The sequence below is a fragment of the Trichechus manatus genome, unplaced genomic scaffold, assembly GCF_000243295.1.
Source record: "Trichechus manatus latirostris isolate Lorelei unplaced genomic scaffold, TriManLat1.0 scaffold00305, whole genome shotgun sequence".
NCBI lineage: Eukaryota > Metazoa > Chordata > Mammalia > Sirenia > Trichechidae > Trichechus > Trichechus manatus.
In genome coordinates, this window is record NW_004444241.1 from 787,995 (window position 1) to 807,332 (window position 19,338).

The 19,338-nt window shown below is 53.0% G+C and overlaps 4 protein-coding genes across 6 annotated transcripts in view; 2 read left to right on the forward strand and 2 right to left on the reverse strand.

The window, feature by feature from the left end:
• The first annotated feature begins 159 nt into the window (after positions 1–159).
• Positions 160–2,922, forward strand: PSME1 (proteasome activator subunit 1). Of its 3 annotated transcripts, none has more exons than XM_004390506.2 (11): positions 160–297; positions 937–969; positions 1,121–1,183; positions 1,281–1,391; positions 1,480–1,525; positions 1,653–1,750; positions 1,978–2,046; positions 2,133–2,200; positions 2,312–2,366; positions 2,445–2,531; positions 2,708–2,922. In XM_004390506.2, the coding sequence occupies exons 1-11, from the start codon at positions 259–261 to the stop codon at positions 2,786–2,788; spliced, it is 750 nt and encodes a 249-aa protein (XP_004390563.1). In that variant the 5' UTR covers positions 160–258; the 3' UTR covers positions 2,789–2,922. The 3 variants fall into 3 exon arrangements, with proteins under 3 accessions (XP_004390563.1, XP_023581165.1, XP_023581164.1); XM_023725397.1 differs by having other exon boundaries at positions 244–396; positions 2,445–2,545; positions 2,708–2,876; XM_023725396.1 differs by having other exon boundaries at positions 244–396; positions 2,708–2,868.
• EMC9 (ER membrane protein complex subunit 9) lies at positions 2,912–4,941 on the reverse strand. Its single transcript, XM_023725399.1, is given in 7 exon segments — positions 2,912–3,144; positions 3,300–3,394; positions 3,483–3,552; positions 4,373–4,432; positions 4,522–4,607; positions 4,748–4,809; positions 4,812–4,941. Coding segments are annotated over 7 exon segments (684 nt in total). The 3' UTR covers positions 2,912–2,963.
• A 1,562-nt stretch (positions 4,942–6,503) lies between these two features.
• Positions 6,504–9,937, reverse strand: PSME2 (proteasome activator subunit 2). Its single transcript, XM_004390507.2, has 11 exons — positions 9,820–9,937; positions 9,483–9,515; positions 8,807–8,869; positions 8,501–8,587; positions 8,366–8,396; positions 8,182–8,279; positions 7,544–7,612; positions 7,322–7,389; positions 7,117–7,171; positions 6,724–6,810; positions 6,504–6,630 (listed from the first exon to the last, which is right to left on the reverse strand). The coding sequence occupies exons 1-11, from the start codon at positions 9,865–9,867 to the stop codon at positions 6,550–6,552; spliced, it is 720 nt and encodes a 239-aa protein (XP_004390564.1). The 5' UTR covers positions 9,868–9,937; the 3' UTR covers positions 6,504–6,549.
• Positions 9,938–10,748: 811 nt separating this feature from the next.
• RNF31 (ring finger protein 31) overlaps positions 10,749–19,338 on the forward strand; it is a 9,630-nt gene continuing 1,040 nt past the window's right edge. The window contains exons 1-18 of the mRNA XM_004390508.2: positions 10,749–11,199; positions 11,286–11,432; positions 11,558–11,713; positions 11,938–11,997; positions 12,078–12,153; positions 12,401–12,578; positions 13,059–13,446; positions 13,612–13,902; positions 14,162–14,410; positions 14,519–14,704; positions 14,809–15,015; positions 16,224–16,397; positions 16,481–16,579; positions 16,671–16,760; positions 17,815–17,929; positions 18,045–18,163; positions 18,432–18,545; positions 18,695–18,752. Coding sequence (XP_004390565.1) covers positions 11,008–11,199; positions 11,286–11,432; positions 11,558–11,713; positions 11,938–11,997; positions 12,078–12,153; positions 12,401–12,578; positions 13,059–13,446; positions 13,612–13,902; positions 14,162–14,410; positions 14,519–14,704; positions 14,809–15,015; positions 16,224–16,397; positions 16,481–16,579; positions 16,671–16,760; positions 17,815–17,929; positions 18,045–18,163; positions 18,432–18,545; positions 18,695–18,752 — 2,899 coding nt within the window. The 5' untranslated portion in view covers positions 10,749–11,007. The remainder of the gene's footprint in view (positions 11,200–11,285; positions 11,433–11,557; positions 11,714–11,937; positions 11,998–12,077; positions 12,154–12,400; positions 12,579–13,058; positions 13,447–13,611; positions 13,903–14,161; positions 14,411–14,518; positions 14,705–14,808; positions 15,016–16,223; positions 16,398–16,480; positions 16,580–16,670; positions 16,761–17,814; positions 17,930–18,044; positions 18,164–18,431; positions 18,546–18,694; positions 18,753–19,338) is intronic.

Consider the following 19,338-nt stretch of genomic DNA (forward strand, 5'->3'; position numbering starts at 1 on the left):
AGGCGGGGCCTGCCGGCGGGAACGCGGCGCAGGGCAAAGGAGGTCGGTGGAGACGCTTCTCTCGGGCTGTAGAGGGAGCAGCGCCTCGGCTGCGTTCCTCTATTCCCCCGCCCCTCTCCTCTCTGGTCGGCCCCGCCTCCTCCAGTACCTCCACTCCCCACTACCCAGGAAGGCAGTGCGAGCTGAGGGCTGCTTTCGCTTTCCCTTCCCTGTGCCCACTCCTCGCTCCTCGCGCGGCGTAAGGCCCCTTCCCCAGCAATGGCCACGCTCAGGGTTCAGCCTGAAGCCCAAGCCAAGGTGAGCACAGAAGGTTCAAGGAAGGGCCTTTCAGGGAGGCGTGGCTCGGAGAAACCAAGGGCATCCCCGACTCTCCTCCAGCCCCTGACACGAGTGGAGGTCAGTCGACCGAGGCTACGCTCCCCGAGTACCTGAGCCCACAGGAGACCGGCCAGGCCTGCCAGCGGGGAGAGGCGAGGCGGCCGTGGTTCAGTGGGGTGAGGTGAAGCGGAGAGCGGGTGTAGAGGGAAAATCCGCTGGCCCGGAGCCGGGGCCACACACAGACTGGGTGCGGGGCCTGCCTCCGCCACCTCATGGCCTTCTCATCAGGTTCCCAGGTCCCACTCCCCAGGGCGCTCAGTTCCTGCCCCAGCCGCAGGGGGCTCTCATACATGCCCTCTTCAGGGTGACCCAGGCGACCCGAGGAATCTGTTCCTACATGAACCACCCAGTCTTCTCTGCCAGGAATGTTTTCACCTTCATAATCCAGCCCCACGGGAATCCACTCCACTCTCCCCAGGTCCACAGAAATCCACTCCTCCACCACCCCGGTCCACCCGAACCCTTCCCAGATCCAGGCCCTACACAACCCTAAAGGAACTGCCCTCAAATGAATTGGCTTTAAAGTCAGGTTTCTGAAGGGTTGCCTGTGCTCCACAGGTGGATGTGTTCCGTGAAGACCTGTGTACCAAGGTAAGACCTGTCCAGTCAGTACCCCCACCAGTCCCCAACTCCCACTGCTCAGCCCGTCCTCCCTTGCTGGGCAGCATTGGCCCTGCTTCGCTGGCTAGGAAGGGCATTTGATTCTGACCTCAGCCTTCCCCCATTCCCACCTCACACATAGACAGAGAACCTGCTTGGGAGCTATTTCCCCAAGAAGATTTCTGAGTTGGATGCATTTTTAAAGGTACTGGGATTGGGCAAGGGGAGAGTGCGGGAGGCCATCAGAAAGAGGAGGTGAGAGGGACACATTTGCCTATAGCCCTCCTCCCACCCTGCATCAGGAGCCAGCTCTCAATGAAGCCAACCTGAGCAATCTGAAGGCTCCATTGGACATCCCAGTGCCTGATCCAGTCAAGGAGAAAGAGAAGGAGGAGCGAAAGAAACAGCAGGAGGCAAGCTGGGGAGAACTGGGGAGAGCTTCTTGATCATGGGGAAAACCAACCTTAGGCCTGACTCCCATGAGCCCCTCTCTCCCTGCAGAAGGAAGATAAGGATGAAAAAAAGAAAGGGGAAGATGAAGACAAAGGTACTTGAAACAACTACAGTGGGAAGGGACTGGGGTCTCACTCCCCAAGAGCTTCTCCCTAAGGATCCCTTTCCCCTCCCCCTCACACAGGACCACATATGTGACTGACCCGTTGCCCACTCCCCAGGTCCTCCCTGTGGCCCAGTGAACTGCAATGAGAAGATTGTGGTCCTCTTGCAGCGCCTGAAGCCTGAGATCAAGGATGTCATTGAGCAGCTCAACCTGGTGAGCCCTCCCACTTCCACCGCCAGGCTTCAGGTTGAACCTTTTTTGTCCTCCCTGGTCCCTGCTAGTTAGGGCACGACACTGCCAGGTCTTAGCAGGAACAGGCATAGCAAGTGAAGCCAAAAGTCCAGGCCCTGGGACTCAGGACGGACTTGTCAGACTTCCACCCACCTTGTGGGAACTGGGTGGGGGACTGCTGTGACTTAGATGCCATTCTTTTGTCCCAGGTCACCACCTGGTTGCAGCTGCAGATACCTCGGATTGAAGATGGAAACAACTTTGGAGTGGCTGTCCAGGTGAAAGTGCTGCCCCACACCCCTGCCATTCCTTCCCCTCCAGTCCATACTTCCTTCTATTTTCCCCTCTTGCTTGCTTTCTCCAGGAAAAGGTGTTTGAGCTGATGACCACTCTTCAAACCAAGCTGGAAGGCTTCCACACCCAAATCTCCAAGTAAATGATCACCCACCCACACCCACATGCATACTCTGCTTTGGTTTGGGGACAGAGGCCAGGGCTCATGCCATCTTCTCCCGCTCCACACACTTCTTCCACTTCCCACAGGTATTTCTCTGAGCGGGGTGATGCAGTAACCAAAGCGGCCAAGCAACCCCATGTGGTAGGTAGCCCAGGTCGGGGTGTATGGGAGGATGGACAAACTTGAATGAAGTCAAGCTGACCCCCAAGTCTCCCTCAGGGTGATTATCGGCAGCTGGTGCATGAGCTGGATGAGGCAGAGTACCGGGACATCCGACTGATGATCATGGAGATCCGAAACGCTTATGTGAGGAGACGAGGGTAGGGCAGGGGTGGGCAGAGGCACTTTCCCAGGCCACGCACTCCCTGATCCTGCAGGCTGAGGTGAAGGGTGACAAAGTGTGGCCTCTCCACAAGGCTGGAAATGGGGCACAGAGCTGCTGGCACCTACAGGTGACCCCCACTCCTCCCTGGCCCCTGTAGGCTGTGCTATATGACATCATCCTGAAGAACTTTGAAAAGCTCAAGAAGCCCAGGGGAGAAACGAAGGGAATGATCTATTGAGGGCCTCCGCTCTCATTTTGTGATGGGTGCAGCAGAGATCCTCCTACTTTTTATCGGGGACTCCAGACTTTCAACCTACTTTTCTCACTCTGCCATCAAGGCACAATAAATATAATCATTCTGTTACCCATCAACCCAAGTCTCTTTATTGGATCCTGGCCCCACTGGCCCTGGTTCAGGCATTTCCATTAGTAGGACCAATCCACTGGGTGATTTGGGTGTTTAACTGCTGGTTGGTCCAGTTCTGCCAGATGTCATCAAGGTGAGAGTCAAAGTCCACAAGGTGCTGGTGGGCCCGTCCCTCCAGCAGTGCTCCTACCATCTGACACAACTCTTGCCAGTCCCTCCACATCACTCTGAAATAGTAACCACCATGGAAGTCAAAACAGTAGGCAGTGGGGCCAGACACAGAACTTGGCAGAGGTTAGGTCTAGGGAAGGACCCTTGGGGCAGGACAGAGGGAGCCCAGGAGCTTTGGACTTCCAAGAAGTGGAAGGAGTGGGGCACTCACAAGTTCTTGTCCCTGGGGGCCCAGCAGAGACCATGGTTCTCCAGGACAATGACTGGGGGCACATGAGGTTGAGGCACCAGTTTCTGATTATCCACCTGGTGGACAAGGACAAGCAGGTGAGTTTCAAGGATCCCACTCCCAACTTTCTCTCCAACTCCCTGCACCCTGAATCTGAAGGCTCACCATGGTGAGTACTGCATCAGGGAAGAATTCTGCAATTCGCCCAGCAATTTTTAAGGCCAGGGGCCCAGGGCTGTGTAAAGAAAAGATCAGAGGAATGACCAGCTGACTGGGCGGGCCCCATCTGTCTGAGCTGGACCTCCCAGGTCTCTCAGATGTGGGTGCAGTTGTGGCCTTTCCTTGTAGCTGGGTAGGGGTGGTGGTGGGGGTGGTTCAGCCCTGCTTGATATACAACTGCTTGATGCTTGAATGCTATGATGGGAAACAGACACTGTTGGCTGTTGGTGAGACTGAAAATCAAAACCGCATACTATACATGCGCTGACCCAGAAATTCCACTTAAAAAGAATTTACTGTAATGATAAGACAGTGTCCGTATGGCTGCTAAACAAAAGCTTGGCAGTTTGAATCCACCAGCCACGCCTTGGAAACTTGATAGGGCAGTTCTATTCTGTCTTACAGGGTCACTATGAGTCATAATCAACTTGACAGCAATAGTTTTTGTTTTTTTTTTTTTTTTTTTTGGTAATAGCAAAATGGAAACCACCTCAATGTTTAAAGTGCTAAATAAATTATAGACATCCATATTCATACAATATAGCTGTTAGGGTAAGGTAGATCTTGGTGTAGAGATGGAAAGATGTCAGATATTTATTGGGGGGGAGCAAATTACAAAACAGTACGTATAATTTGATCCATTTATATTATTAATATATGTAATTATTTTTACCTATCTATATATATGAATTCCTTTTTATTAAGTTGCTGGGTGGGTTTCCCCTCTGTTCTTTCAGTACTTAGGGGACACTCAGTTAAGCAAAGTGTCAGCCTGTTCTTAATGATACACAGTTGTCCTCCCCACCCCCGGCTCTTCCAAAACAAGCCTGTCTTACTCAACATTATATTTCCTCACTCCAGTACCCAGCATAGTGCCGGATGTACAGACCACGCTCCTAAGTGTTTGATGAAGGAAAAATAGAAGGAATGACCTTGGTTCTCTTGACCCCCACCCCATAACCCGTTGCTTTCTGCTTTTGGCTACCCTACTCAACTCTGGTCGAACAGAGCTGCATTGGCATGGTAGTACCCAGCCACCACCAGACCACCTTGTGCACCCCACACATCCACCTGCTATGGGAAAGGGCCGTCAGCAACTAAATCGTGCTGCGGGCCCTGTGGGTACGCCCTACCGCGAGGAGCCAGGGATGGGCTTGGGCTAAGGGTTTTAGGGGCATTCGCGGTAGCCGGCTGGCGTCCAGCAGCTGCACCTGGTTGAGGGCAACCTCCAGCATGACGGACAGGGCCAGGTGGCTGTGGAATAAGGGCACACTGTGCGGCACAGGCATTCCCCGGACCGCGGCGCGGGCGCCAGCAACAGCCGGTTCACAGCAACGTGCGGGTACCGGGCGGCGTGCAGGCACATCTTCACGTAGGCCCGGGATGAGATCTCCACCTCCCCCATGGCAAGCGCGGCCTGCCCAGGTACGAAGCAAGCCCGGTTAGTGCTGGTTCCCACTCCACCCCTCCAAGCCCCCAGCTCGCGTCCGCGCATCTCCCTCCAGCACCCCGGCGCCCTGCTTGACTACCAACACCCCCACCTCCGTTCCCCCTCACTTAGGTGCGTCCGTGAAGCTGACTCCGCTAGAAGGCAGCCCGCAGGCTCTGGGAGACCTCGGCGCCGGTACCCGCCACCGGCCGGGCCTAGAAGGAGGTCCAGACTGCATCCCGCGCTACTAAGCTCAGCCTTCCCCCGCCCCCAGCTGGCGGATGGGAATCCTTGCCTCTTGCCAGCACCTCTCGCAGGCTGCTCCGAGCCTTACCCGTTGCTGGAGTCCCGCCCATGTGGTGCTCTTTGATAGGCCTAGAGGTTCTCATTTTATCTAATCAGCGGCCTTTGTCTCCATCCAACTGGAAAGCGTTTACAATTGTTAAACCAATAATTGTCTGACCCGCTTATTGGCTAGGCTACCCAACTTCCGCTCACGACTGCAGACTGGTTTTGTCTGTTACCTGTGCTACCCACCCGCACAAGTCCCGCAGAGCCAACCCCGTGAAGCCTGCCGCCCGCGCAAGATATCCCGAAACAGTGGCTCTTCAAACGTACGGACAGAGAGGACCTTCTTGCTCCTGTTATGGAATGAGCAGGTCTGTGTACTCCAGACTGAATCTGTCACTTAACTTATGAGCTATGTTACCTTCGCGACTACAGGTTATCTGGCCCTTGGTTTCCTTAATGTACTATCTGTTGCCCACAGTGCTTCAAGGATTAAATGAGATAGCACATGGGGACCGGTTTCCAAACTGTCAAGTGCGATGCAGCATTCTTATTTCATATTTAAAAACAGGATAAGGCCCTGAATTACTGAACAATCCCATGAAGTTTATAGCAATGCACAGTAGAGGAACCCTTGCCTCTACCATCTGAACAGGGCTGAATCCCGAAAGGCATAGATAAATACAGCAATTGGCTAATGAGGGGGAAAAAAGGACCAAAACAAAAATCCTACAGACCCATCCTTCCCGTAACGCCCTGTGGTGTAATTTCCTTCACCACAATGCCTTGGGAACTTTTTTTCCCCCTTTCCAGTGCTTGAGAAGGGGTTCAACCATTCATCCATAATTCTCCCAGTGAAACCTTGATCCTCCTTCCAGGTGTGCTCAGTATTCTTTGATGAGATCAATGCCTTCTTTCATTCTCGGAACTCAGCCACAGAACTTTCCCCTTGTCTGCCCGAACCCTGATTATTCCTATAAGGGTTTTGCCCAATTGCCACCTCTTCCTTGAAGCATTCATGAGACTCTGGGATGGAAATAATCTTGTGACATTCCATAAAGCAGGTTATCTGTATGCCTGTCATGGCATGTAACAGGTCTGCCTTGTTTTTTAGGACTTCTTTAGGATGGGCATCTAATTCATGTCTTCCTCGCACCCTCTTCCCTCTATCACATACACATACAGTGTTTAGGCACAGGTGGCACTCAATAAATGCTTTCTGAATGAATGACAAGGACGCACACCAGAAGTAATCCACACAGAGTATAGGTCATTTATTCCTTTCTAGCCCTGGGCTCAGTACATAGATGGCTTCTCTTCACCCTTTGGATTGACAATTTTCTCCAGGTTGCTGCTGATGATATGATAAAGCTCAGCCTGGGAAGAAAGCCAGAAGGGCAGCAGTCAGGTTCTTGCCCTTCCCCACTGCCCACATCACCTGCCTCCCTTAGGGGCTTACTCCACACTCACATAGAACGTCCTCAAGTCCAGCACCATGGCTCTGAGCTCCCTATAGGCTGCCTCATCTCGCTCGTGCACCAGGGCCCGGTAATCCATCTGGGATGTGGGAGGCAAAGTTGAGTCAGCCCCACAGGAGGTTGGGACATTAGTCTTGTTTCCTCATAGAGGTAATAGGGAACTTGAGAATGAATCCCTTCTCAGCACCAAGAAAGAGGATCCCACAGGATCAAGCAGAGAAAAGGGTCAAGGCTTTTGGAGCCCAAATCACTTTCCTAGAGAATGCTTTTGGCTTGATGTTCTCTGCATTGGGAAGATCATAAACAAGACAAGGAGATCCACTCCCCTCTTTTCTTCTCACCTCCAACTAGCCTCAGCTAAAAGGCTGGTGGACTATGCACTTACCACATGGGTCTCCTTGGAGGCCTTGGCCACTGCATCCCCACGTTCTGAGAAGTACCTGCCAGAAGCAAGGGACGAAACCCCAGAAATGGGCATTCAGGGAGATGTACTCCCTCAGACCCTTCCCAAAGTCCCCCATTGTCCTGATGGGACTGGCCAGTCTTAAGACTCCCAAAGAAATGTTCCTGCAGCCCCCAGCTGCCCTCACTTGGAAATGGTTGTCTGGAAGGCTTCCACTTTGGTCTTGACTGCATTCACCCTCTCCAGCACTTTCTCCTGTGGTGACAAAAGATGTAGGAGGCAAAGAAAACACCTCCTTTCCTTTTTCTGTCACCAACCATCTCTGTCTTCCCCCAGCTCATGTCTAAATCTATCCCTCACTCTCCAAGTCTCTCCCCACGTTCAGTGTCCTCACTCATGCTTATCTTACCTGGATTGCCACCCCAAAATCATTTCCATCTTCAATCTTGGGTATCAGATGCTGGATCCATGTGATCACCTAGGTTAAGACGTATCATGTAGGAACCATTCAACATACCTACTGCTACTTCCTAATAACAGCTATGTTTAATTGAATACTTATTATGTGCCAGGCACTATGTTATGCATTATTTGTCTAATTTAATCCTCACAGAAACCTTCAGGGCATATACATTTACTATACCCACTTAACAGATGAGAAAACTGAGTCACAGAGAGTCTAAGTGACTTATTGAAGGTAACCAGCTAGGTAAGTGATAAGTCAGGATTTGAATCCAGGCTGTCTCCTTCTATGGCCCAAGTGCTTAAACCACTCACTATATCATACCACCTCCACTGTGCACCTGGTACGGCAGTATGTTCTGAGATTAGAGGTGGATACAGCATAGTCTCTGACTTCAGGGCACCATTATGATACCACAGGTCTAGCAGAATGAGGAAGAGAACAAATGGCATCTAAATCTAAGGCAAAGAAGGATGTCTCCTATTTTGGGACTAGTTCCTTGAATGAAGAACTTGTGTCTCTGAAGGATGCCAGGGCCTGGCCTTGTTTATCTTTTCTTTCCTCTTCCCCCAGCTCCCACTTACCAGAATGCATTTCTCTTTGAGAGTCCAGACTTCTGGCTTAACTAGGGCAAGCAGGGCCAGCACCTTCTCATTTCCAGGGAGAAAGCCGCACTTAGGGGCTGTGAGAAAGAGGAGATTCAGGCCCCTTCTCATCCAGCAGTCAATACGCTATTTCCCCTTCCCCATCTACCCTTTTTTCCTTTACCTTCTTTCTTCTCCTGCTTATCTGTTTCCATCTAAGGCAAAATGGAAGAAAATCGCTTTAGAAACATCATGGAGATTGAAGGGCCATCATCTTTATTAGGTTTATTGTCCAAGCCCTGCACCCTGAGTATCTCACCTCATCATCCTTGGGTGGGGGGTCTGGGATAGGTATGTCCAGTGGGGCCCGAAGGGAAGTCAGGTCAGCCACATTGAAGGAGTCCTCCTGCACAGAGCTCACTGTCAGGGGCTGCCCGGAGTCTTTCCTCCACTCATCCCACCCACCCTCTGCCTCCCAACCTAGGTTTAGGCCTCACACCATCCTAATGCTCCTATCCACCATTCAGGACTGTTCTGTGGATGCTGAGCCCAGTCATTGGCTAGAGAGCATGGGTGGAGGGGAGAGAGGCCACAGGATGAGGCAGGAAGGGCCCATACTACTCACTTTCAAGAGCTGATTCAGGTATATGATCTTCTGTGGCAAGAATGTGCAGAGGAATTCCTCAGCCTGTGGGTTACATGGCAAGGGTGGGGGCAATCACAGAAGACATTCAATGAGATTGAGAAGCAGGGCTGGAAGGGCCCTTGGAAACTATTGAGTTCAAGACTTACAAATGAGGAAATGAAGCCCTGAAAAGTAAAGGGACTTGCCAAGCTGGTAAGTGGCAAAACCAAGGTTAACCAAACCAAAACCAAACTCGCTGCGGTGGCGTCGATTCTGACTCATAGCAACCCTATAGGACAGAGTAGAACTGCCGCGTAGGGTTTCCAAGGAGCAGCTGGTGGATTCGAACTGCCAACCTTTTGGTTAGCAGCGGTAGCTCTCAACCATTTCACCACGAGGGCTCTGAATCAAGGTTAGGACAAGCGTATTCCTGCTTTAGGGTCATGACTTTTCCCTCCATATAAAAAGAGGGGAGGGAAAGTGGCAGAAGGAGAGTCTTAAGAGGGATGAGATTAAAGACAGAGATCAATAATTAGGAGCTCACTCTGTGGGTGAAGGCTTCTTAAGGGAAGTAGGGCCCAGATGTAGGGTGGGTTTGGGAGTCACTCTGAGGTTGTGACCCTCAAGTACTGGTCTAAGCTTCTGAGTTAAATCGCTTGAGTCCAAAGAGACTTACCTCCCGGAAGAGATTTTGCCTGAAGACATCCACCTGCAAAGAGCAGTACAGGATGTTGGTGAAGGGTCTCAGTTGCCAAGAGAAAGATCCCACCCCACTACGGGCCACCCTCCAACTGTGACTCAGGCCTTTCCCACCAGCGGCCAGTTTTCCCTGGGAGCCCCTGGCTCGGTGTAGGCTGGCCAAAGGCTAGGAATCTGGAAATCCCCAGACAAAAGTCAAAGTGAGGGGCTGAGGGAGTTCTCTGGCGTGGCCTTGGTCCCTCGGAGCACCCAGCTTTGCCTCCATCCAGGCGGGCTCCGCGGTCCCTTCCTGGCCTTCCCGGTCCCCCTATTACCTGTTCGCGGGCCTCTCCGCTCAGGCGTACCCCACAAGGCTTAGCCATGTTCCTCCAGTTGCAAGATTTGCGGTCTCCCGGCTCGCCGCCTGGGCTTTCGCTTTCACTCCCCAGGTCCAGGGCCGCCCCCCTCAGCCCCGCCCCTTTCGTTCTCCACACACACCCCTACCCCCACCCCCCACCCCCCACTTCCTGCAGACCGCAAACTGGAGGACGCCCCTCAGCCATTCCCGGCCAGAAGCGGCTAGGGGAGGCGGTGCTGGTTCGGTCACAAGCCTAGAGGCTGTCCGAGGGAGGGGCTAGGGCTACTGGGACTGTGGAGACTGGAACGGGGGCTGTCCTTCGGAGAGGGGTGGGGCTTGCAGCGAGGGGCAAGGGCAGTCCAGTACCACAGGGTTGGGGCTAGAGGGGCGTGGAAGTGGGAAAAGGGCTGTCCAGTGGTGGCGCTCCCCGAAGAAGTATCGACCGCGGGGAGGGGACCGAGAGGGACCAGAGCGAGTGGGAAGGGTAGGCGGAGGGAGGGTCTGGGGCGGGGAAGGGCTATACAGACAGGGCAGGGAGAAGGCGAGGGGCTTCCCCCGGGAAAACGCCCAGCCTTCAGGATAGACGCGAGAGGGGCGGGACTCGCTTCAGCCCGGCTAGGGCCGGCAGGAGTCAGGTCCCCGGCGGAGCGGGACTTTCCCGATGGGGACCGGAGCATGGCGTCAGAGGGAGGAACAGAGGAAAGGGGGCCAAGTGTGCGCCATGGCTAATCCGGGAAGAGGGGGTACCTGTCTGGAAGAAGGCAGAGGAAAAGCTCCCGAAAGGGACTTTAAAAAAAAAAAACCGGGACGTGCTAGGGGAGGAGCCAGGGGCCATTTGTCCTCCTCATTGGCTGGAACCCTTGTCCTGACCACGCCCCTGATTTCCTCCCCCTCCCCCCGCCCTCCCTTAAGCCTCTCCCCTTCCCCTGAAACCTGGTGGCAGTCCCACCCTTTTTCCTAGTACTTCCTGTTCCCGGCTAACCCTGGCCTGGGGCCTGGGGCCCGGGCCCGAAGAGTGACCGTGGCCTGAGTGACCTGGAGCGCCTGCGCGGATCGGAACGGGCCGCAAAACGGGGCACCAGGCAGGAGGGGCAGCGCTCGGCTCGCGCTCAGCCTACGCTGGATCCCGGCGGGCGACGGGGCTGGGGCTGACTCCTACCTCAGGATGCCAGGGGAGGAGGAGGAGCGGGCCTTCCTGGAGGCGCGCGAGGAACTGGCGAGCGCTCTGAGGAGGGATTCCGGGCGGGCGTTTTCCCTGGAGCAGCTCCGGCCGCTACTGACCACCTCTCTGCCGCCAACTGCCCGCTACCTGCAGCTGGACGCTGCACGCCTGGTCCGCTGCAACGCTCATGGGGAGGTGAGGCCCAGCCCTGCTCGGGAGGAGGACATAAGGCCCGAGGCCAGGGCCAGGCTCACAGCTCTCTGCTCTCTGACTGCTTCCAGCCCCGCAACTACCTCAGCCGCCTGTCCACGGCCCTGAACATCCTGGAGAAATATGGCCGAAACCTCCTCAACCCTCAGCGGCCCCGGTACTGGCGCGGGGTCAAGTTTAATAACCCTGTCTTTCGCAGTACGGTGGATGCTGTGCAGGTGAAACCCCTGGGCCTTGTAAGAGATGGGAATTGGGTCAGGCCGAGACTGCTGAATTGGGAGGGATCCACTCCTATTGGGAGAGGGAGCCTGCTGGGTGGTGACTGGTTGTGAATGTGGAACAGGGGGGCCGGGATGTGCTGCGATTGTACGGCTACACGGAGGAGCAGCGAGATGGGCTGAGCTTCCCCGAGGGGCAGGAGGAGCCAGATGAACACCAGGTTGCTACAGTCACACTGGAAGTACTGCTGCTTCGGACAGAGCTCAGCCTGCTGTTGGAGGTGAGGTTTTTTAGTCCTGAGGACTCAAGCACCAGGGCTGGGAGCCAGCCTAAGTCAGAGGCCAGTCTGGAGAATCCCATGCTATTGAACCATGGGCATATTCCCCACAGCAACCTGGGAGCTCCCCATACTGTCCTTCCCCCTGTAAATGTTGGGGAACTGGGCTTAGAGGGAGGGCTTTGTTCAAGGGTTCTTGGTGGGAACTCCTTTTATCTTACTTGCAGAACAGTCACCCACGACAGCAGGCACTGGAGCAGCTGTTGAAAGACAAGGTTGAAGATGATGTAAGGAAGGGAGGAAGGAGGTAGGGGTTGTGGGACTCTGTCCTCAAACCCTTACCCATTCTCTGCCACTCCTTCCTCAGATGCTGCAGCTTTCGGAGTTCACTCCCCTACTGAGAGAGATTGCTTCTGGACCCCTCACCAGACCCTCAGTTCCAGGTACTGGCCTTGTAGGGTTGTAGGGAGGAGGGAATAGTAGACCCCAGATTCCCATTGTTGGAAATTTGGGGGCTACTTATATCTTTCTTGGGCGCCTTTCATTGTTTCTTTAAAGAGATAAAAATTGTTTCCTTGGATCCAGCCATGTTGAAAAGTAGTTTTGGGATTTGCCTCCCCTTTTGCAGCAGATTCAGATATAACCTGGTCTTTTTCAGAAATATGTTCTATTCTTTGTCCTATTCTCCAGGCTCCACTCCTGGTCCCTGCTTCCTCTGTGGTTCTGCCCCAGGCGCACTGCACTGCCCAGCCTGTAAACAGACCTTGTGCTCAGCCTGTGATTCTCTCTTCCACGGGCACCCATCCCGTGCCCATCACCTCCGCCAGACGCTGCCTGGGACCCCCCAGGCCCCCAATCTGATCCCCAGGTGATAGGCCTTTTGTTTTGGGTGAGAGTGAAACTGAGAGAACTTAAGGTCACTTGACTACCGCGTGTGTTAGTTTCTGTGCTAAAGACTGTATAATGAGGACAAGTAGCCAGTCACCGTCCTGAAGGTGGTTATAGATATATGCACCAAGCAAGTAGCGGCTGCAATAGGATAGGTTATTATGGTGTGCAAATAGGTAGTAAGAGGATGCAGCCTAGTGTGAAGGGTCTGCTCAATCAGTCATGAGTTTTTAAGTAACTAGAATGAGTCAAGCATATGTAGGGTATCTACCAGGAAGAAGTGAGGTTTAGGATGTCACTTAAACATTGAACAGGCTGTAGGTGTGGAAGTGTTTTGGGCAGAGAGAACAACATGTACGAAGGCCAGAGCCATGGGTCATTCCACAGGGAAAGGGTGGTACCTGGGAGTGAGGAACCCAGATTCCCATTTCAGCAGGCCATGTTTGCTTTTCCATTACAGCTTATCTGCCCCAGCCCCACCACGGCCCCAGTCGACCTCTCTGCTGGCCCTGGGAGACAGTGCTCTTCTTTCCCCTGATCCTGCAAGTGCCCGTCTGCCCTGGCACTGTGCTGCCTGTACCATGCGAAATAAGCCTTGGGCAGTGCTCTGTGTGGCCTGCGATCGGCCCCGAGGCTGTAAGGGGTTGGGGCTGGGGGTTGAAAGTCCCCAAGGAGCTGGGGGCCCAGAACCTGAGCTTGCACGGGGCCAGTGGGCCTGCCAGAGCTGCACCTTTGAGAATGAGTCAGCAGCTGTGCTGTGCGCTATATGCGAGCGACCTCGGCTGGCCCAGCCTCCCAGCTTGGTGGTGGATTCCCACGATTCTGGCATTTGCCTGCAGCCCCTTCAGGTAACTTGTTCCTGGCCTTCCTACCTCTTTATTTGCACCTGTTACCTCAGACTATTCCTTCCCATCCCATTTTCCTTCAACTCCCTGCGTCTTCAGCCAACTCCCTGTATTTCCATCTTGAGCCTCAGCCAACCGGTCAATGGGATGATTCTCTTTGTCTTCCAGCAGGGGGAAGCTTTGCTCTCCTCTTCTCAGACTCAAGCTTGGTCCTGTATCCACTGTACCTTCTGCAACTCGGGCCCTGGCTGGGTGTGTGCTATGTGCAACCGGACCAGCAGTCCCATCCCAGCCCAGCACACCCCCCAGCCCCATGCCAGCTCTTTGGAAGAAAGACATCCTGAGCCTGGGCCCCCACAACGCCTCAGTGCCCCCCTGCCTGGTTCCTGTGGGGACCCTGAGAAGCAGCGCCAAGACAAGATGCAAGAGGAAGGTCTCCAGCTAGTGATGATGGTCCGGGTGAGGATTGAGCCTGGGATTAGGCTGGGCTGAGCTGGTGGGAAAAGGAAGAGGCTGCAGTTGATAATAAGAGTTCTTATAAAACTCGTCATTGTTAGCAGTAGCTGCTTATTGAACACTTTCGTCATGTCATACTGTTCTGTGCACCGGTCATACAATCCATGCATCTGAGCTCAGCCTCTGTTGGCATCTTGGTCTGGGCCGGGGTGAAGGTTACCCCTCCTAATGGACCCTCTGTCTGGGTGGGGCTGTGCTTTAGGAAGGGGAAGCCGCAGGCGCCTGTCCAGAGGAGGTCTTCTCGGCTTTGCAGTACTCAGGCACCGAGGTCCCTCTGCAGTGGTTGCGCTCAGAGCTGCCCTACGTTCTGGAGATGGTGGCTGAATTGGCTGGCCAGCGGGACCCGGGGCTTGGTGCCTTTTCCTGTCAGGAAGCCCGGAAAGCCTGGCTGGATCGTCTCGGCAACCTTGATGAAGCTGTGGAAGAGTGTGTGAGGGCCCGGCGGAGGAAGGTACCCACTGTGCGGCAAGTGGGACAGGGTTGAGGGTCAAGGGTCTCGGCATCTCTGACATTCTTCTTTGCTTGCTTTTCTCTCTTTATGTCTTGTCCCAATTTGCAGGTGAAAGAGCTCCAGTCCTTGGGCTTTGGGCCTGAGGAAGGGTCCCTGCAAGCATTGTTCCAGCATGGAGGTGACGTGGCACGGGCCCTGACTGAGCTACAGCGCCAGCGCCTCGAGCCCTTCCACCAGCGTCTCTGGGACAGTGGCCCTGAGCCTACCCCCTCCTGGGATGGGCCAGATAAGCAGGTGCTGGGAGGAGGGAAGGAGCCGGGCAGGGGGAAGGCTGAGGGGAAGGACCCCTGGGGTTTGACAGCCACTTCTCTCCTTTTCCACCTGCAATCACATTGCAGAGTCTGGTCAGACGGTTGTTGGCAGTCTACGCACTCCCCAGCTGGGGCCGGGCAGAGCTGGCGCTATCGCTGCTGCAGGAGACACCAAGGAACTATGAGTTAGGGGACGTGGTGGAAGCTGTGAGGCACAGCCATGACCGGGCCTTCCTGCGCCGTTTGCTGGCCCAGGAGTGTGCTGTGTGCAGCTGGGCCCTACCCCGCAACCGGGTAACCCCCTGTCTGCTGTATCTGGTCTTAGAATTATTCTGTTCCCCTTAGGCCTTCACCTCATGCCAGCCCCTTGCCTCTGGCCCTGTCTTCTGCTCTCTAGTTGGCACATGTACCCTTGAAGCCTTCTAGAAAGGGGAGGGCAGGAACAGACCCCCTCCTTTTTAATATTCTATTTTAGAAATTTTCATACATAAAATAACACAGAAACTTCTATAATGAAATCCTTCGTATTTCTTCTCTCCAAAGGTATTCATCACCAAGCTTCAGCAGTTGTCAATGCGTAGCCAATTTTTATTTCATCTACACAGACACCCATAGGATTATTCTGAAGCAGATTGCAGGCATCATGTAATTTACTTAGAAATATTTCAGTATGTCTGTGAAAGATAAACTGTTTGAAAACATAACCACAATACTGGCATCATACCAAGAAATGATCTAACAGTAATCCTTCAATATCATCAAATATTCAGTTGGTAGAGCTAAATGCAGTCCTGTTTAGTTAAGCAGGCTCTGTATTTTTTTCCAACTTTTTATTTTGAAATAATTGTAGATTCACAGGAAGCTCCAAAAAGAGTCCTGTTTACTCTTTACTCAGCTTTCCTCAATAGTGACATCTTATATAATTATAGTACAACGTCAAGACCGAGACATTGACATTGGTACAGTGTTAGCTAGAATACAGATGTTGTTCAGTTTTTACCATTGGTTACATGCGGTTACTTGTGTGTGTGTGTGTGTTCTGTGCAATTTTATCTGACGTATAGATTCATGTAACCACTATCACAGTCAAGATACAGAACAGTTCTATCACCACAGGAACTCCCTCATGCTACCCCTTTATATTTGTTACCCACCCCCGTCCCTGTTCCCTAGCAGCCACTTAACCTGTTCTCCGTCTTTGCAGTTTTATCATTTCAAGGATGTTATTTATAAGTTTGTTTTTAATTGAATGTGAATGTCTTTAGAGGTGGGACATGCACTCTTCTGTCTACCTTAGGTCTCACCGTTTTCTGTGTTCCTCCACTTGACTGTCTTCACACATTTAGGTTGCCTGCCTGGGCACCTGGTGCCATTTGAGGTTGCTAGCCCTGCCCAGCTGTCAGTTAGAGTCTGGTGCCTCAATAGACACCTGGCTGCTGCTGCTTCCCCAGCCTAGTAGCTGTGCCTCTGACCCCCTTGTCTCCTCCCATCTCCCCCTCTAGATGCAGGCCCTGACTTCCTGTGAGTGCACCATCTGTCCTGACTGCTTCCGCCAGCACTTCACCATTGCTTTGAAGGAGAAGCACATCACGGACATGGTGTGCCCTGCCTGTGGCCGCCCAGACCTCACCGATGACACACAATTGCTCAGCTACTTCTCTACGCTTGACATCCAGGTACTGCAACCCCTAGGACTCAGGGTGCCCTGGGCTTTGGACAAGAGCCCTACCTACCCACCACCCCTGCATCTTGTCCCCAGCTTCGGGAGAGTCTAGAGCCAGATGCCTATGCATTGTTCCACAAGAAGCTGACTGAAGGTGTGCTGATGCGGGACCCCAAGTTCTTGTGGTGCGCTCAGGTAAGTGGCCTGCCCAAGGGAGCTGACCGTGGAGAGTCAGGGGATGGTAACAGATCAGACCTTGGATATCTTTATGCTCCTGTACCTACAGTGCTCCTTTGGCTTCATCTATGAGCGGGAACAGCTGGAGGCAACATGTCCCCAGTGTCACCAGACCTTCTGTGTGCGCTGCAAGCGCCAGGTGAGGGCATACTCTTCCTTTCAAAAATTCTTGCTTAGCTACTGCCAGGTACTGTGTTAGATACTGGGGGCATTTTGGAGAACAAAATGGACAGGATCTTTGCACTCGAAGAGCTTACAGACTAGTCAGAGAGACAGGCAAAAAAAGGAAGAGAGGGCAGAAGGAAGGGAAGAAAGAAAGGAAGAGAAGAAGCAAATAATTATAACTAGGTATAAGTTCTATAAGGAGAACAAATAGGAATCTGAAATAAGGAGTAACAGAACGGACCTGCTTAGGATAGAGAAGTCAGACAAGTCTTCTCTAAAATGGTTTCATTTAAGCCCAGGCCTGAAGGTTAAGAAGAAGCCAGCCATGCAAAGAGTATTTGGGACAGAAAGAACAACACATGAGAAGTCCAAAGTAAGAAAATAAGGGTTGTGTGCTGGAGCCTCAAGAGCAAGGGTGAGAGTGGCAAGAGACTAGAGAGGAGGTAGCTGCCAGGTCAGGAGAGGCCTTGAGGCCAGGTGAGGAAGGTGTTTGCTTTCATTCTGAGGCTGAGCGAGGGGTGATGCTGTCTCATTTACCTTTTAAAAGGCTGATTTCAATACCAAAGCAATTCATTTACATGATAAAACACAATAATAAAATGAGCACCTGAGACCCTACCTCTAAACCTGAAAACTAGAATTTTACCAATATCACTGGATCTACTGATTCCGTTTTTAAAGGCCATTTGGCTGCAGTGTGGAGAATGGACTGTAGAGGAGCAGGAGACTGGTAATCTAGGCAAGACCTGATAATGGCCTGGGGTAAGATGGTAGCAGTAGGGATGAAGAAAAAGGGGGCAGGATTGAGAGAGGTTTGAGTGGTAGAACAACCAGAGTTGCTGGTGAACGTAGGGTGTTTGAGGGTATGAAAGAATCCAGGATGGGTCCCCAGTTTTGGATTTAATCAAACAGTGGATGGTGGTGACATAAACTAAGCTGGGTACTGCTGGATGTGAGTAGAGGGGCCAGCAAGAAGGACTGAGGCTTGGGATTGAACTTCCATGTGAAACCTGCTTTCCTTCTGGCAGTGGGAGGAGCAGCACCGAGGCCGGAGCTGTGAGGATTTCCAGAACTGGAAACGCACAAATGACCCAGAATACCAGGCCCAGGGCCTGGCGATGTACCTTCAGGAAAATGGAATTGGTAAGGCTGCCCTGCTTGGCCTGTTTGCCCAGTAGTCTGTCATTGCCTATGGCTCTCTTCTTGAGGGCCTAGAGGAGCAATGGTAGTCCCTGCTCTGACCCCCTGTCCCTTGCAGACTGCCCCAAGTGCAAGTTCTCATACGCACTGGCCCGAGGAGGCTGCATGCACTTTCACTGCACCCAGTGCCGCCACCAGTTCTGCAGTGGCTGCTACAATGCCTTTTACGCCAAGAATGTGAGCCTGGAGGGGGTGGAAGGGATAGAAGGGGAGGGGGGCTGCCATAGGGTTTGGGGGGCAGAGACCATTGAGGATTGCTCAGGGGAGGAGAAGAGGAGGTCAGTGGGGTATAAAGCACCTCTCTCTGTACCCTTTCCCCTGGCTTGCTCCAGATCTTCCAAAGTCTCCATCACCCCCAACCCCTATACCTCTTATGCAGGGTTCCTGAGAAGTCAGGACCCCAGTAGTCTCCAACTTCCCCCTCTTCCATCTGGATTTCCTCTAGAAATGTCCAGACCCTAACTGCCGAGTGAAAAAGTCCCTCCATGGCCACCACCCTCGAGACTGCCTCTTCTACTTGCGGGACTGGACTCCTCTCCGGCTCCAGAAGCTGCTACAGGTCAGGGACGGCCAGCCTGGTTGGCTTTTCAGACTTCCCTGGAGAAGGAGACAGGGTCCAGGGTGGGTTGGAAGGGAAAAGGCTAGGAAACCCAACAGGGTCTGGCATCAAAGGACATCGTGCCCATCTGTTTCTCTGTTCCTTCTCAGGGCAATGCCATCATGTTTAATACAGAGCCTCCCGCGGGGGCCAGGGCAGTTCCTGGAGGTAAGCCTTTGATAAGGAGAGCTGGTGTGCTGGGCCCCTAGTGTGTGGCCGGGGGAAAGTGGGGGCTCGGGTCTGGGACCAGACCTGGGCTCAAAGCCTGTCCTTTGCTTACTTATTTTGGGCCCTTGGGCAAGCTAATGTCCTCTGTAAAATGGGGGTAATATCCATCTTTCATTTAAGCTATTTTACACAATACAACATTAAAGCACCTGGCATCCATGAGGCCCTCAATACGGATTCCTTCTCCCATTCCCAAATGATAATGATTCATTGATTAACTCAATTGGCATTTAATGAAACCTGCTAGTTGCAGGGCGCTGTTTTAGGTTCGGTGAGGGCTACAGGGAGGTGTTATGTATGGTTCTAACCTATCCTGTCCCCTTACCATCTAGATAGAGGTAAGACCCTTACAGAATAAGTTAACTACACAAGAGCTGAATAACAACCAAAAGAGCTGTTTCAAGGGAGTATGCAATTATGAGTCAAAAGCCAGCTCGGATAAAAGCAGAGACAATGGGGTCCCTGCTTCTGTATCAGAGTTGGTCTGCAGCTGATGACATCTCTAAGCAACACCCCCGCCCCCCCC

What these genes read in the sequence shown, in the direction of transcription:
- PSME2 (XM_004390507.2), bottom strand. Translation starts at nt 9,867, where the DNA reads ATGGCTAAGCCTTGTGGGGTACGCCTGAGCGGAGAGGCCCGCGAACAG. An exon ending in CCTCCAAGGAGACCCATGTG is followed by an intron (nt 6,811 to 7,116) that starts GTAAGTGCATAG and finishes CCCACATCCCAG; the next exon opens with ATGGATTACCGGGCCCTGGT. An exon ending in TGGACTTGAGGACGTTCTAT is followed by an intron (nt 6,631 to 6,723) that starts GTGAGTGTGGAG and finishes CTTTCTTCCCAG; the next exon opens with GCTGAGCTTTATCATATCAT.
- PSME1 (XM_023725396.1), top strand. Translation starts at nt 259, where the DNA reads ATGGCCACGCTCAGGGTTCAGCCTGAAGCCCAAGCCAAGGTGAGCACA. An exon ending in AGCCCCTGACACGAGTGGAG is followed by an intron (nt 397 to 936) that starts GTCAGTCGACCG and finishes TGTGCTCCACAG; the next exon opens with GTGGATGTGTTCCGTGAAGA. An exon ending in ACTTTGGAGTGGCTGTCCAG is followed by an intron (nt 2,047 to 2,132) that starts GTGAAAGTGCTG and finishes TGCTTTCTCCAG; the next exon opens with GAAAAGGTGTTTGAGCTGAT.